Source organism: Panthera uncia, assembly GCF_023721935.1.
Source record: "Panthera uncia isolate 11264 chromosome A3 unlocalized genomic scaffold, Puncia_PCG_1.0 HiC_scaffold_12, whole genome shotgun sequence".
NCBI lineage: Eukaryota > Metazoa > Chordata > Mammalia > Carnivora > Felidae > Panthera > Panthera uncia.
Window position 1 is genome coordinate 38,940,378 of NW_026057579.1, and position 17,264 is coordinate 38,957,641.

General features: G+C 56.1%; 1 protein-coding gene across 1 annotated transcript in view; it reads right to left on the minus strand.

Moving 5' to 3' along the window:
* The window catches only part of TPO (thyroid peroxidase), a 47,200-nt gene that overhangs the window by 19,195 nt on the left and 10,741 nt on the right, over positions 1-17,264 (minus strand). Inside the window, exons 3-9 of the mRNA XM_049652018.1 lie at positions 15,836-16,005; positions 13,674-13,806; positions 6,834-6,963; positions 5,001-5,207; positions 3,417-3,935; positions 870-1,128; positions 109-279 (exon numbers count right to left, since the gene is read on the minus strand). Coding sequence (XP_049507975.1) covers positions 109-279; positions 870-1,128; positions 3,417-3,935; positions 5,001-5,207; positions 6,834-6,963; positions 13,674-13,806; positions 15,836-16,005 — 1,589 coding nt within the window. The remainder of the gene's footprint in view (positions 1-108; positions 280-869; positions 1,129-3,416; positions 3,936-5,000; positions 5,208-6,833; positions 6,964-13,673; positions 13,807-15,835; positions 16,006-17,264) is intronic.

Here is a 17,264-nt window from a genome sequence, read left to right on the forward strand (position 1 = left end):
GGAGGTGAGCCCAAGGAGGAGCCCAGGGAGGAGCCCAAGGAGAGTCGGGGGAGGAGCCCGGGGAGGAGCCCAACGAGGAGCCCGGGGAGGAGCCGGGAGCAGGCAGACCTGGCAGGCCGTGGTCCCGGCCCCGCTGCAGGTTGATGGACGCCAGGTCCAGCATGCCCGAGCTCCCCAGCACGAACAGCCTCTCTGTCAGCTCCTCGTTCATCAGCTGGTCCTGTACCTGCAGCTTGGCTGGTCTCGAGAGAAGGCCCCTCACGAGGGGGTCCAAACCACCTGTAAAATACACGGAAGAGGCCGAGATTGTCTCATGAGTCCTGGGAAAACCACGGCATCTCCGACGGCCAGCTCTGCTTGTTCTTAACGGATGAGCCCTTCAGGTTCTCGAATTCCCTTCACGTGACTCCGAGGGCTTCCCAGTACTGCTTGGGTTCTGCCGTGTGGGTGGGTCGGCACCTGGCCGGGCCCCCCAGGGGACTGACTGGTGAGCATAGAGGGCAGGCTGCAGGCCCAAAGGGGACCCAGAGAAGGAACCGGCAGTCCTGACGTTCTCACGTTGTGCACCAGTGAGGACGGTGTTGCTTGTAACGAACATGTGCTAACGAGGTTTCTACACGAGCTTTGAAACACTAGGTGGAGGGGGCCTGCACCTCAGGTGGCCATCCTGCGGACTCTGAAGAGCTTCAGAATCCGGGAGGAGGTTTTCTGATGAGCGGTCCAGCCTTTAAAAAGCTTCGAGGTGTTGACTTTCCCCGTAAAGGCCGATAACCACACAGAATTCGGCCAAATGTGCTAGGAGCGGAAAGCCTGCCGTCACCACGGGTTTGTGGGCGCTTGTGCCGGGGAGCCTGCGGGAGGGGGCGCACCTTCCTTGAGGACCCTCCAGGGGCTGAAGAAGGCGTCCTGCAGCCGCAGCGGGGGGAGCGCGGGGTGCTCCCGGAAGCTGGCGTCCAGCCGCCGCACCAGCGGGTGCACCGTGGCGTGGCCGAAGCGGAAGGCGGCCGTGGAAAACACGTTGGACACGGTGGGGTCCACGGTGGGGTCATAGCCCTCATAGGGGCCCACGTGCTGCTGGAAGGCCTCGGGGCCCAGGACTTTGGGGATGTAGTCTCGCATGGTGATGATCTACGGAGAAGGGAAAACAGGAGTTTCTGAGCGGGGCGCCTCCAGCAGGGCCCGGGGGCCAGACCGGGGCCACGTCCAGAGACAGGGGAGGATTTCCTCCTGCACATGCCCGGGGGCAGAGGTGTTCCAGGAGGGACGTGCCATCCAGGCAAGGGAACAGATAACCAGCTGAACGGATGCGAGTAGCGACCTCACAGCTCTGGCATTTACGGGACGGGGCGCATGTCAGCGACACCCCCAGACACCCCGCAGGGAAGGCCACACAAAATGTGGCTGCACACCACGCAGACACAAGGGCTGTGGCACTGCACCACGCTTCACCCGTGGGCACTCCGGCGACGCCTGAACTCAGAGCACAAGTCAGAAGTCCAGGCGTTTTGCGGAACCTGAGACCAGAGGCTCAGGATTCAGAGCCAGGAGTTCGAATCCCACCTCCTCCTTCTTAGTTGCGCTACTCTGGGAGGGCCGGGGGCCTCTCTGGACCAGCTTCCTTATCTGGAGAACCTCTTTCGTGGAGTTTCCGTGAGAGCAGGAAACAGCCGTGGTTTTCTGTGCTGGGTGTGCGGTGTGGTGTCCACGTGGCAGACACGTTACTTACAGAGAGGGTCTGGGGCGCTGCTGGACTCCCTGCCTGGAAGCGGGAAGGAAATGGCGCGCAAGCCGAGGGCTACGTGGGATTGAAGGGCTCTCGCCGGTTAAAATTTAGGCCGAGAGAAACACCCTGTCACTCCTTCCCCCCCTGAATTGTGTCTGTCAGGTCGTTAGTTCGTTGTAACAGAAGCACGAAGGCAAGGGGCCGGCAGGGGTCGCCACAGGAGCCGAACCCGTGTGTGGGTTTTGTAAATGAGGCCTCGTCCTAATTTGGTCCAACCTGGAAGATGCATCGCTCTAAGGGGACAGGACTGACGCGGCCTGTGACCCTCCCCAGGTGCCCTTCATGATCACGGGACCCAGCGGAGAGACAGGTGCAGCCCCCTGATGGACCAGGTCTCAGCTCGCCCTGCCCTGCAGTAAGGCCTCAAAGTGACTTCTCCACAAGGTTTTTGTTTGTTTGTTCTACACCTGTAGGTTCCCCTCGTGGGAGCCCCTTCCGCGACCTGGGGCAGGGCACACGCCCCCCCCACCCTGCACAGGGCTGTCTGTCCCGCGGCTGAGGGGCCCCCAGGACGCAGCCCATGCTCCTGCAAGGGTTTTACCAACTCTTTCAATGCAACCTATCATTATTTTAAGGTTTCCAAGGCATTTGCAAAAACCCCGAAGAAAAGCTATCGACTGAAGAAAACAGAAGGAAATTTGAAAGTGAAATGTGAGCCTCAGAAATGTTGTAACGTCCTGGGCAGCCGCAGGGAGGGGCTCCGGGGTGATGGGCGGGGCTCTGCTTCGTTCTTGCCCTTGGACCTGGACCCCTGCTCATACGGGACAGCTGGGAAACACACCGTCTGTCCCCGCGGAGCGTGCGTTCGGGGAAGGGGCACAGACACGACACGACACAGAAAACAAGGGGACACGCGCCATGGCAGAGCGGGGGCCGGGACGCCCCCGACGGGACCCTGTCTGAGAACTGCTAGACTGCGCCTGCGTCGGAGGCCACTTTGTTCAAGGTGAGAGCGTGTCTGACGGGCTGTTTGACTTTGCCATAAGACGGTGGCGGGTTTCCGGGTCACATTACATTGCCGTCCTCCAAATCTGCCTAAACGCCCCTTCACAGGCCCTACGTGGTTATCACTTCTTTTATTTCGCCGACTGCGTGTTCCCCTCTGTGAATCGTGAATGTGACTCGGAGGTGAGCTGCCCTCCACCGCCTGCGGGGCCATGTAAGCGTGCGCATCAGGTTCCCACGACCGGCTCCACCCTCCAGCACCACCCCCACAACACCGGGTCTCCCGCGCTCTTACCCCGCCCCCTGCACCAGGGGGCTCCCGCCCTCTACCCCCCCCCCCCTCCCGCCCCACGGGGCTCCCCCCACTTACACAAGCACGCAGCTCCTTCCAGAGCTCTACTCCTGCACCAACGGGCTCCCGCCCTCTACCCCCCACCCCTCCCCGCACCACGGGGTTCACCCCCGCTTACACAAGCACGCAGCTCCTTCCAGAGCTCTCCTCCTGCACCACGGGGCTCCCGCCCTCTACCCCCCACGCCTTCCTGCACCACGGGGCTCCCTCCGCTTACACAAGCACGCAGCTCCTTCCGGAGCTCTACTCCTGAACCACGGGGCTCCCGTGCTCCCCGCCTCCCGCCCAGCTCCCGTTGCTCACGCTAGCACAGGGCGTCCCAGTGACCTCTCACACCTGGTGCAAGGCGCCCACCACCTTGCGCGCCTCCTGGTAGGCGGTGTTCGCGCTCCAGTGCGCGTTGAGGGCCTTGAGCGCCACGGCCAGGCGGTTGTGCTCCCGCAGCCACAGTGTGTGCAGGGCCGTCAGGGCGGGGACCTCGCTGGCACGGCCGTCCCCGGCCAGGAAGCAAGGCGCCTGGGCCGTCCCGCGGGTCCCGGGCTCGGGCGCACAGCCCGTGGGCCCAGGCGGCCGCGCGAAGGGCAGGTAGGCGCGGCCGGCGTCCCAGTGGCGCGTGTTGACCCGGAGCAGCCCCTCCGCACTGGTCCAGTTGCGCAGCTGCTTCTCCAAGGCCGGGGAGCTGCCGTACACGGTGGACGCGTCCAGGAAAGAGGTCAGCCCGTTAATCTGCTGTCGCGGGTTCGCCGAGGTCAGGTTGCCAAAGAAGGCGCCTTGGATACCGGTGCCACAGGCCGCGGAGGAGCGGTAAAATGGCAAACAGGACCGGCCTGAAGTCCCCGAGGGGTTGGTGGGTAGCTGCCGGGAAAGGGGAGACCGGGTCACTGGGCCTCTGCAGACACCCTGAAAGCTTTTGGGGGGCCGGGACCCTAGGGCACCGGTGCTGCTGTCTGCCCCGCCCACTCCTGTCTCCTGCCCCGCCCACTTGTCCCCCTCCAGCTCCCCCTTCCTGCCAAGGGTCAGGACATTTGGAGGAGGCTGGAGTTTTCCTTAGCTGTGATTGGTGCAGTCCCCATGGTGCCCTTTCACCCCTTCTCCACAATCTTTCCTTTTGGTCTGTTTTGTTTAGATGCCTGGCCTGTTGGGGCCTCCTCTGCAGACGCCCAAAGGGTCCAAACTTCTGGTTCTCTTATCTGGACCTCCCACCAAGCTCGGGCACAGCGTGGCCCGGAGTGGCTGCTCCAGGAAGGTGTGTGGTACCTAGGGGACGTGGCCCAGACAGTCTGCTCTTGGGTAGAAAGTGCTCCTCCTACCCCCGACCTTTGAGGATGTTTTCCAAAGAGAAGTGATTAAACCCTTACCTGCACTGTCTCTTCCCTTGCTAGTAAGAGAGGAAATTAGCACAATATTTACAGAGACCAGATTTGCAGTATCTGTGGGGGCATTCTGTGTTCCCCCAGCTCTGCACCGTTAGCCCTGCCGACGTGCCCGCTAGGTGTGCATGCGTGCCCCAGGCTCTATGTCCAGGTGTGCGCCCGCTTTGTTATTTGCAACAGCATTTTAAAACAACAAAGCTTAAAACCACCTAAATGCTCATGAAGAAGCTAATCATTAGTAAGTTATGACGCACCCTGCAGGACTGTCGAAGTCTTAAACAATCACGTTTCTGTCCACTTAATGACACGGGGAGAACTATAACTACTGCTCGGAGACCCACACCAAGTTGGGAGCAACGCACGTAGTGCAACACACGAGCTGTGTGTGAGGCTCCTGTACGCACATAAGGACACGTTATGTACATACACGCACAGGCAATTTCTGGCCGCATCCATAGGTTTTGACCTTTCGTTTTACACTTCTGTTTGATTTTTTAAACGACATCTATTACTTTTGTAACCAATGTGAAGAAGTTTAAAATTGTACCTGTATGGGAAAACATGGGTCTTGGTTTTTGCAGGTCAACTGGCAGTCAGCTTCTCCCTCAGATGCAACTTTCCTGGTGCTCTGAGGGGTGAATGCGATGTCGTGATCAATATATTGGCCCCACACCATCAGGAGATCAGAATATTGGTCATCTTCCGTGACGGCCTCGTTGGAAACTTGAATAACTTGCCTTGTCACCTCCCGGACCTGGGCGAAAGAGACCAGCTTGTCATGTGGGAAGGCCATCGGCAGAGAAAGAGGACACTGGGGGACCCTGAGGGTCATAGGGCCGTGCTCGTTCACAGGACAGGAGGCTGCGCCCATTCACGGATGGCTGGCGCTCAGAAGTTCGAGTCTGTGGCATTAGGGTGGGTGGACACATCCAGGCTGCCCTCAGCATAATGCATTGGTTTGTGGTGATTGGGGGGGCCTTAGTTAACTGCCCTGAGTCTTAGTTTCATTATCTGTATGTGAGTATGAAATGTTGATATTTCAGGATCATTGTGGGGATTAAATTAGGTAATTTATTACACATCTAGCCATTGGTGTGACAGAGGTCATGACTCAGAGGACAGGGCCGCGGAGGGCTGTTCCCCAGGCCTTGACACCTTTGTGGATGTGATTACTCTAAGGACCACAAGACAGGGGGCTACCCTGGGTTTCCAAGTGGATCCGATGCAATCACATGGTTCTTAAAATCAGAGAGCTTCTCCTGACTATAGGCAGAGGGGATGCAGCTTTGGGGGGACAAGAGCCAAGGAGGCAGTGTCCCTGGAAGCCAGGGGGCCAAGAAGCGGATCCCCAGCCTCCAGGAGGAATGAAACCCAGCCCACACCTGGATTGGAGGCCAGTGAGACCCATGTCAGACTTCTGTAACTTTGTGTAGTTTAAGCCACTAAAATTGTGCTAACTTGTTACAGCAGCAGCAGGAAACTAATACATCCCATTAAAGGTACCTGAGCTGTGACCTGAGTAGCTGTATAATTCTGGCGGGGTTGCCCTTAACACTGAGAGTTCAGAAAGCCTCAGGGCTCCAACAGGTCTGGCAGCTAGTGCAGGACAGGAAAGGTGTTATTACCTCATTACCCAGGCAGCTGAATGGAGGCTGCAAGTGACCTGCAGAAAAGTACGGGTTAGCACACCCAGAGGGGCCTGTTCCAACCACAGGGAGCCCACGGTGCGGCTCTGACACCAGGCGGCTCCTGTCCTCCTGCCTGTCGGCCAACTGAAGACCTCCCAGGGAAGCTGTTGGTTTCCGTAGGGGAGCCTGGGGACGGGGTGGCGGTCCCCAAGCTGGCATGGTCAGATCCTGACTTCTCACACTAAACAGGGCGTCCCTTTTATGTTTCTGGAGAATTCCACTGTCACATACAGGACAGGACCAAGCAGATTGGTTTGTTCATGGAAGCAAGTAGTCAAATGGAGGGTCAAATATCCATTTTTTTAACCACATTGATCAGTGGATTGGATATAAGTTTGCTTAGCAAATAATTTGCCTCTGGGACTAAAGCGGCAACCATCCATGGTTTTGCATGAATGAGTGAATTACGTAACTTTAAGAATCTTTGAATACACCTCCTCCTCTGCCCATGCATAGAGGATTTCTTTCAAATACTGAAATGAGGTGACGAGCAGAGAGTTAGAGGAACTTTAACTTAAATCTGCCTTGTTGTGCTCCCTGGCTGGTGACTGGGGTCTCTCTGTGCCCTGGAGCACAGGGGTCGTGAGGGTGGACGGGGCTCTCCGAGCCCACTGCCCTGAGCAGGCTGGCTTCCTCCGAGGTGGCGGGTGGCCGGGGAGCATCGTGGGGACACAGCGTGGTGAGCTACGTACGGGGGGCAGTGGAAAGCCGTTGTACAGGACGTGGGGGTTCCACCCCCTGGCCTCGCTGATGCCGTCTTCATAGGTGGGGGGCAGCCACCTGGCCAGGGCTGTGTTGGAGGCTCCCCACCTGGGATGGTCTCTGCGGAAACAAATGTGAGGCTTCGAATCATGAGATAGCCTACATCTGGGGAAAAGTGATAGATGAATTAGAATGGAAACACTGGCTCAAAGAGCAAAAGGAAATGGGAATTTTCTGTTACAGAAAAATCTGTTCTTTGTTTTTTAACGGCTAATTTGGGTATAAAATTGTTCATGCTCCCTTGGCATTTACCAACCAAATCCACGTGGGGTCACTCGGCATCTGGGGCGGCCCTGTGGTGCTGTCTGCAAGAGAAATGAGCAAGGTGGCCATTTGAAGGCAGTAGGCAAGCGTCTGGCTCAGGAGGTCACACGGCAGAAGGACCTGAGTGGGCAAACATTGGGACTAGACTTCAACGATCCTTTCGTGCATCCGATGTGTAGGCACTTGGAGCACCTAAGTAGCAAAGTCTAAGAGACTCGTGACATGCCGAGTGGTTTTTTTAGTTTGCGGAGTGTTTAGAAATAGACGTATTTAAAAATTAGTTGTGTTTTGACACAATTATCATTATTAAGGACATCATGTATGTGGATCATTCTGACATAAATGTGACTGATTCCGATGCTCTAAGAGGGAAGAGAACCGGGAGCTCCTGCGAGTGGTTTCTGATCTGGGCAGTGGAGTCAGCACATTCGAAGGACAGACTGAACACAGCTTCTCCTGATGGTGCCACATGGCTCCTGACTTAGGGAAAAGGGTTTTATTGCATCCATCGCATCGTGGCTGCCTTACCCGGGAACCCTCGGGAGCACCTAGCAGGAGGCGGGATGGGCACTTTTGTGTGTCTGCAGGGACAGTAGGTGGGGATAATTTGATTATCAGTCCTTCGTTGATCTCCAGCACACTGGAGTGGTTCAATTTGCAGAGCGACACGGGACAGCAATGCGTTTAATTAGCTGCCATAAGTCAGCGTGGGGAGATTGGTATGCGCTCCGATAAGGTGTCAGATTTGTTACAGTTGGTTTCTCTTTACTGGAATCCCATGAAGAATGGCTTGGAGGGGTGCTCTTTCAATCAGTTGCAAATGAGATTTTTTTTTTTTATAATTTATTGTCAAATTGGTTTCCATACAACACCCAGTGCTCATCCCAACAGGTGCCCTCCTCAATGCCCATCACCCACTTTCCCCTCTCCCCCAGCCCCCATCAACCCTTGGTTTATTCTCAGTATTTAAGAGTCTCTTATGGTTTGCCTCCTTCTCTCTCTGTAACTTTTTCCCCCCTTCCCCTCCCCCCTGTTAAGTTTCTCAGGATCTGCATATGAGTGAAAACATATGATATCTGTCCTTCTCTGCCTGATTTATTTCACTTAGCATAATACCCTCCAGTTCCATCCACATTGCTACAAATGGCCAGATTTCATTCTTTCTCATTGCCAAGTAGTATTCCATTCTATACATAAACCACATCTTCTTTATCCATTCGTCAGTTGATGGACATTTAGGCTCTTTCCATACTTTGGCTATGGTTGAAAGTGCCACTATAAACATTGGGGTATAAGTGCCCCTCTGCATCAGCACTCCTGTGTCCCTTGGGTAAATTCCTAGCAGTGCTATTGCTGGGTCATAGGGTATTTCTATTTTTAATTTTTTGAGGAAACCACACTGTTTTCCAGAGCGGCTGCACCAGTTTGCATTCCCACCAACAGTGCACGAGGGTTCCCGTTTCTCCACATCCTCGCTAGAATCTACAGTCTCCTGACTTGTTCATTTTAGCCACTCTGACCAGCGTGAGGTGGTATCTCAGTGTGGCTTTGATTTGTATTTCCCTGATGAGGAATGACGTTGAGTATCTTTTCGTGTGCCTGTTGGTCAAATCCTAAAAACTGTATGGAACCACAAAAGCCACAAAGCCATTTGTGGCTATCAAGACCACCCAGGGGGCACTCACGTGCCTTTGTGGACAAATGGCACAATAGCCAAAGTAATATTGAAGAAGAAAACCAAAGTGGGAAGCATCACAATCCCAGACTTTGGCCTCTACTACAAAGCTGTAATCATCAAGACAGCGTGGTATTGGCACAAAAACAGACACATAGACCAATGGAATAGAATAGAGACTCCAGAATTGGACCCACAAAAGTATGGCCAACTAATCTTCGACAAAGCAGGAAAGAATATCCAATGGAAAAAAGACAGTCTCTTTAACAAATGGTGCTGGGAGAACTGGACAGCAACATGCTGAATGAAACTAGACTACTTTCTTACACCATTCACAAAAATAAACTCAAAATGGATAAAGGACCTGAATGTGAGACAGGAAACCATCAAAACCCTAGAGCAGAAAGCAGGAAAAAACCTCTCTGACCTCAGCCGCAGCAATTTCTTATTTGACACATCTTCAAAGGCACGGGAATTAAAAGCAAAAATGAACTATTGGGACCTCATGAAGATAAAAAGCTTCTGCACTGCAAAGGAAACAATCAACAAAACTAAAAGGCACCAACGGAATGGGAAAAGATATTTGCAAATGGCATATTGGACAAAGGGCTAGTATCCACAATCTATAAAGAACTCACCAAACTCCCACCCGAAAAACAAATAATCCAGCGAAGCAATGGCCAGAAAGAAGATGTGAATGAGACGTTAACTGCTTAGGCTGCGATGTTTGTGCCGAGTGACTTTTCTATTTCAGTAGCTTGTGGGCTATCACGACCACCCAGGGGGCACTCACGTGCCTTTGTGGACACTCAGCAAGGGTGTGCATTTGACCTGCACACCCCATGTGGCCTGGTGCCCTGCCGGCCAGCCTGGAAGCATGACCATCTCGGCCTGCGGTGCAGGGGCCCCTGCTGGAGCTCCCTGATGGGCGGCAGCAAAGACCCGTGAGCGTGAGAGAAGGGCAGTGGAGGGGGCACGACTGAACCCTCCCGGAGGAACATGCTTTTCCGTAATTGGTACGCGCTCAATGTGTTCCCCAAACTCTGGAGACCTTACTTATCGTGGAGACATCTGTGCCCACGTTGTGTTCCTCGATATTTCATCAAGAAACCAACAACAGCACCGTCTACTTTTCCTTAAAGACTAACAAGCGTCCGTGGGGCCTCGGGGGGTGGCCTGTGCCTGTCAGGGGAGCTGTTCTGTTTCGGGTTTGTTTGGATTCAAGTGTCAATATCAGTAAAGGATCTGAGGACAGCGCGGGCGCTGACCCATCTAACAGCTGGTTTCAAGCAGATAAATGCAGGCGTTTGAGGGAGAGGATGGTGTGAAGGTGACACAAACAGCTCCCTCAGTGCGCTGAGATCCTCAAGGTTTCACTTCCACTGGGTAATTTCGTGCCTTCGGCCCAAACACAAAGGAGAAGAAAAAAGTGAGTGTGAAAATGACCCCAAAGCAAATGGCCAGAAGAAAAGGGCCCTGGGGACGTGAGTCTTCAGATGCCTGGTGTTCGTATAGCCACATATGTTGGCAAGCCAGATCCGACACTTAATTTTTTTTTTTTGTTTGTTTGTTTGTTTTTTTATTTATTTTGGGGACAGAGAGAGAGCATGAACAGGGGAGGGGCAGAGAGAGAGGGAGACACAGAATCGGAAACAGGCTCCAGGCTCCGAGCCGTCAGCCCAGAGCCTGACGCGGGGCTCGAACTCACGGACCGCGAGATCGTGACCTGGCTGAAGTCGGACGCTTAACCGACTGCGCCACCCAGGCGCCCCTTAATTTGGTTTTTGACAACTTTTTTTGGCAAATTAATACAGAGAATTATATATATACCAGAATATATACTAAACCTAGGTACGTTTGGGGGTTCTTCCTATAATTTCAATGTATGTGTCAAGTTTCGCCTTCAGAGTTTATGGTTTCCTCTATGAATTCACGGGTTTTGAGGAGAGAAAGTCTCCATGGATGAAGCTTGGTGCAGAATTACCACGTAAAGGAGACTGGCATGCCAGCCTTTGGTAGGATGACGACCTGAAAACCTGATCCCAACCTCTCTGTACGTCCGTGTGTAGGACGCACATCAGGCAGGCCTGGGAATTAAGCAGACGAATCCAGTAACGGGCTCTGTCTCTGTCACCGTGTGGATGGAAACGTCGTCTGCAATCTCCACGCCTCTGCCGGATGGTTAGAGAGGCTGAGGGCCAGGTTTACTGGCTGTCATCTTTAACTTGACGTTAACCAAGCCTGAGCCATGAAGAGTGTCACTGTCACCTTGAGAAGCAGTATATGTCACAGCTGCCTGATCGTAGGGGCCTCCCCCCTGCTCTCGGGAAAATTCACGTTGAAGGATGTTTCTGGCCCTCTGTGGCTGGTGTCCTCGGCCAGAGCCAACTGGTCACATGTGGAATGGTCATTTCATGGTAACAATCATGGCAACACCTACTGTCCTCGAGCTTGTAGACTGCATGCAGGGACCTCTAGAAACGCATCTCTCAAAATCAGCCCTGCCGGTATCATTCCCATTTTATGGATACAGAAATAGAGCCCGGACTGCCTCCGAGAATCATCAAGGTGGTCCTGCTACACGCAGCAGCCAGAACCGGACAGCAGGTGTGTGAATTTCTGACGTCCTACGTGTCACGTTTGGATTTACCGTAGGAGATACAAGCAGCACCCATGCCCACACCGTCACACGCGGGGAACCCAGGTGGCTGCCAGAGCCCGAGGACCAGCTGAGAGCAGAGAAGGGCCACGTGAACGGGCGTGCCACTCGATTCCTCGTGAGCAACACGCTTGTGGCACCGATGAGGTCACACCAACAGAAGAGAGACCGTAGACATCCTTCTCCACTTGGGCTGGCTGATTTCGCGTGACGCAGCCCAGCAGTTGGGATATTCTCAGCAGAGGGAAAAGGAAGGTTAGAAGCCACGCCCCACACACGTGAGGTCTACACTGCAAGAAAACCAGTACAAGTGGAGAGTTTTTAAACCCACCGTGTGGAGACTTAGAATTTGTACGGTTAAATCCCAGGTCACTCTGGCCACCGCACTGCCCTCAGTAGGCCCAGAGCACCGCTGTTCGCTGCCTGGCAGCAGCTATAGGATAAGAAGGGACTTGGTTAAGGAAGCAAAAGGGAAGCAAAAACGCCCACTGCGTGTCTGAGTTCGAGTGTGGAGGAAAGACCGTAGCAGGAAGCCAACCCCAAGAGCTCGGAAAGAAGCACTGGTGAAATTTAGGACAAATGGGAAGCATGACATTGGTAACGGCCAACACGTCCGCGATTTAACTCTGCCACCTCGTAGGGAAGTCTGACCACCGGCGAACCTTGAAGGAACAGCAGTCCCGGCTTCCTGCTGACGACAAAGCTGCTTTCGAAACTGAGATAAAAGATGTAGAAACTCAGCGAAATAACCAGAACTACCCAAAAGGAAAATACGCTTTCCCAGTTAAGAAAATACGGATCAGAAAGAAATAGCTGCTAAGCCTTTACTCCCCGGGTGTGAACACCCCAGTGTGCATCACGCCCGGGGGGACCGCACAAACCTCGTGGAGCTGATGGGACCCGGGGCCCGTGTGAGCACACGCGTGTTGGTCTCTGCGGCACAGACACGCACCCCGGAGAAGCCATGAGCGGTGTCTCCTGTGTGCACTGAGGACTCACCGGCCCGGGCGTCACGGAGGCTCCCGCCCTCCGCAGCCTGCACCCCAGGCAAAGCCAGCACCAGCAGGAGCCGGGGCGTCACGGAGGAAAGAGGTGCGCCAGGAGAGGTGCCAGACAAGACCCCCCGGATGGAGCTGGCAAGGGCTCCCCAGGGGGGCCCTGCCTCCACAGAAGGAGCCTCAGAGACAGAGGTGAGAGGCCCAGGCCCTCCTGGGGGGGGGACCGGGGGGAGGGCCCAGGGACGCCCTCAGTGGCGTGCAGAGTGGGGGAGGGACGCCGAGCATCTGGTCGTCCTTGATGGCTTGGGTCACGGGCATCACCCTCTGCCTCTGACAGCAGCCCCGTGTGCACGGCCCCTGCCTGACCAGCCACGTGGGTGTCCCCGTTTCCTTTCCTTCATGTATTAAAAATGGGAGCTGTTCCTGTTTACGCCAGACCCACTGGGGCCCGTGGCCTCATTTGTCAGCTGCGAGGACCAGGCTGTCACACCCCCCAGCATGTGTCACAGCTCCCGGCTCTTTGGGCGCTCAAAGTGTTCTGAATAAACAAGGAATGAACGAACGAACCAGCGAACGAACGAACGAACGGACGCATGGCTGACGGCCGTTTTCTCCCAGCCCCCGCCCCGGGGCCAGGCGGCAGCGGTGCTGCCCTCCGGTGCCTAGCGGGCTGCTCTCCCGTGACCCAGCCCTGCGTCTGGGCCTGACGGAACCGCCCTCGGCCCTCGTGCTTCCGGGTTCTGGTCTCAGCTGAACCCGTGGCTCCTGGGCCTCCCCAACCCCATCACACTCTCCCCTGCTCTCTCCCCTCCATGCCACTGTCCCCCGTGCTTGTGTGCCACTCTCTCCCCCGCCCTCCTGTGGGCCCTGCTGTCCAGGGGCTGGGCGTCCCCTCACCGGTCCTGCAGGCAGGTGTCCAGGGGACACCGGTGGACAGGGTGGGGGGCGTCCAGGGGACACCCGTGGACAGGACGGGGGCCGGGTTCAGGGGCCACTGGTAGATGGGACGGGGGTGGCGTCCAGGGGACACCCGTGGACGGGTGGGCAGGTGAGGTGGTGGAGGGTAGAGAGATCTGGCGCTCAGAGGCGGAGACGACCCTGGGTGGTCTGCCACCTCCCTCAGGAGGGCCGCTCATCGTGTCGGAATCCAGCCGAGAAGACCTGAAGGAAATACCTGTTGGTGCAGGCGCCCGTGATGAGCCTGTACTTGTTTGCCAGGCAGGTGTCTGGACACGTGGGGGGCAGCATGTGAGGCAGGCATCCGGACAGGTTCGCGATGGTGCTCAGCACATCTTCTGGTAGGACATCTGAGGAGAAGCAGCAACGCGTTTGTCACGGCAAGCCTACCGATGCGGCGGGCACTGTCCCACACTCTCAGGGTGTCTGTGACCCCTGTGTTCGGGCTCACAGGGAAGCCACGCTGTGCGCTGGGGCGAGGGCTTCCTTCTCCGTGAATCCAGTCGCTCTCTCAACAATCCCCTTGAGCCTCTCACCGCCAGCAGGTGGCCCATTAAAACCTATTTTTGCTTTGTGATCGTTCAGGAAAGCCAGTCAGAGCTCCAAGCCCCCAGACACAAGCCACCTAGTGGGGTCACCTCCCCGACGTGCCGGTCACACCCTTGCGGTGATGGAAGACGGCCAAGCGCAGTCCTTGTCCCTCCTCCAAGCCTGCCCTGGTCAGGTGTGCCCGCAGCGTCCGTGTGTCCATCCACAGAACCTTCTTTTCTCTGCGCACTGATTTCTGGATCCCTTCTCCCGAATCTTCCTAGATTAGGGGCCCAGAAACCTGTTCCTTATTTACTCACTTTCTCCCCAATTCTGTTGCTGCTTATTGAACAAATCAAAGCAAGGACTGCTTTGTTGTCTGCTCGCAGAAGGGATCACTGGCCACTTCTCCAAGATGGTTTGTACAAATCTTCAAGATAACGCCTTAATAAGCTGACTAACCACACACCCGTGAAGCTGAGGTATTCAGCAGAGAAACACGAGGAGGAATGCACCCTTGTAATGTAAACTGGGGAGAAATGACACCGGCTTCCTGACCGTCAACGTGCGCCGAGCAGTCCCTGCGGCTCAGTGACCCTCCGACCACGCTTTCTGCCCAGCCGACGGGAACGTGTGCGGCTTACGACGTGAGCACAGAGCCTTCAGAACAGGGAGCGCTCTGGCGTGGGGAGCGTGACCAAGCCCGCCGCACAGAACCACGATCGTAGCTGCGCTGACGGACGGAACCAGCGTGCGCAAAGAGCGGGAAGCAGGGCGCCTGCACGCAGCTGTGGACGCTGCACGCTGACGAGGTCCCAGGGGCCGCGTGGCCTCAGTTACTTTTCCCACGTTCTACACCGTCTCACCTGTCCACGCTGTTGACAATGGCAGCCACAGGAAACTCCCTAAATTAATGGGTTCTTCAGTTCTGTATGTTGGCCTGGGCCAAACCCCTCTGCCCCGTCTCCTGATACCCCTGCACCCCACGGCTGAGCAAGGCTCTGGGGATGGGATGGGGCCTACAGCCCTCAGAGCCCTCACTCAGTCCCACGATTTGACACAAAACCACGTCAGAAGAATCTTTGGCTGCCATGAAGTCAGTCGAACCTGGTAAGTGTACTGTCTGAGAATTCTGGTGAGTCCCGACTCAGCGAAGCCTGTCTTGTTGTAGAGACTAACTAACCACTTCGGGTTAAGTGTCTACGGCCAGTTCGGATTAAGGGACCCAGTAGCTCACCGCACCACACTGGAAAAGTCTGGGTAAGTTTGTTTCTTAAAAATCCTGCCTTCTAGTTGCCCACCCCAGGGCTCACAAATGTGCCCGTGGTCACGATGGCCATCAGCGCAGGGCCCTGCACCCGCGGGGTGCTTTCACCCGATGTGGCTTGAGCCCAAGTCTATTTTGTTCTGCCAACAGCCGGGCAAGCCGGCAGCCAGTGTGGTGCCCAGTTCAGGGTCGAGCACCCTGGTTCTCCAAGGCTCTGAACCAGTAACAGGCGATGACTCACCGTCCTTGCTCGCCCTTGAGCTCCTGGGAGCTCCCCGAGTTCTGACCAGGTCTGTGGACCTCCCCACACTCCTTCCACCATGACGCGGGACGCCCAGGAGGCTGAGCTCCTTGGCAGGTTCAGTTCGGACGGCAGAGCAACAGTGACCTCCCAGTCCAGCGCAGACACAATGTGATGTCTGCCTGAGCCTGTTTATTTAAGAGCCAAGTGTCAGTCCTGGGAGCGAGCGGGGACCCCATGTGTGTGCAGCGGAGTGAGAAGCACCCTCGAAGTCCCTGCCCAGCCCTGGGGTCTGCTCCTCAGGGGCCGTGGCTCCGGATGGGGGGCACCTCGGGGAGCTCACCGGTGGGAGGCTGAGATCGCCCGAGCTTCCCGTAGACTCTTGTCTTCACGGCCTGCACGGAAGCTTCCATGATCTCAGCCGCTCGGGAGACGGCGCGGCTGGTTGGCTCGGGGAGCTTGGAAAAAGACAGCAGCTGTGATGGAGAAGGGCTGTCCCGTTCGCTGAGGTCTCTGCGCACAAGAGGAGACTCGGGGTTGGTTACTCTTGCGTGGCCGTGTTCACCGGCCGTCGCTGATGGCTTCAGCGGACGCTGTGGAGCACCACACGGCCAGCACTGTGCGGGCTGCAGGTCAGGCTGATACACACGCCGCTCGCCGGACTCAGGGCTCAGCCAGGGGACAGGGCCTATGCGACACTGTGTGAGATACACCTTCTCCCCCAGATCCTGAGATGCCTTTGCCGTGTTCCAGCCGGTGAGCGAGCCGCGCTGCGTGCCTGCAACCCTGCGAGGTCCCGGGGCCAAGAACCAGCCACCACAGGGCACGACGCGGCCACACGCCCTTTGTTCTCGAACCGAAATCACCCTAATGCGAAGTGCCATCGGTGTCGCCGGCAGCTGGCCTTCCTGGCCTCTCACATCCTGGGAGCCCCGGCTACAGGGGGTCAGTGCGACCCCTCTGCCCATGGCATCTGGGGGCCAGGGCCCCAGGAGCAGGGGGGCCGGGCTGGCCTCTGTGCCGAAGCTGCCCTCACCTGGTGGCTCCTGCAGGGTGGCATCATGAGGCCCCAGGTGGAAGCAGGAGCTGGCAGGAAGGCCCGACGCTGAGGCCTTGGCGAAAAACAGCCAAATTCTCGCTCAGTCGTCCCCCTTGCTGTCATCCAGTGGGCCACCTCTGTGTTCCATTTGTTAATAATAAGCACAAACGGGCAGGGCTTCCTGGGTGAAAACAGTGTGGCAGGCGCTGTGCTAAGTACTACTTTCTTCTTAGTAATTCCTCACAAAGACGCAGGGGATAAATTCTGCAATTATGCCCATGAGACCAGAGCAGCTGGCCTCAGGCCGACAGCCAGCAAGAGAAGGACCCGGTATTGGGACACAAAAGTCACACACGTCTGCAACGTGTACGTTAGAGATACCCGAACGCACACATAAAGGTATCTGACATGTAACTTTAATATAAAAAAGCTGTGCTTAGACCTGCCAGTGTGTTTTTTAACCACATGATGGCATCATGCACTTGAGGGGATCCAGCTTTTCATAGAAGCTGAGACACTGGCCTGCATAGCTGCACAGACCCCCAGACAGGGGACCCTGGCCCCAGACACGGAATCCTAGCCCCAGACAGGGGACCCTGACCCCAGATACAAGACTCCCAGCCACAGACAGGGGACCCTGGCTCCAGACATGGGAACCCCAGCCCCAGACAGGGGACTCTGGCTCTAGACAGGGGACCCTGGCCCCAGACACAAGACTCCCAGCCCCAGACAG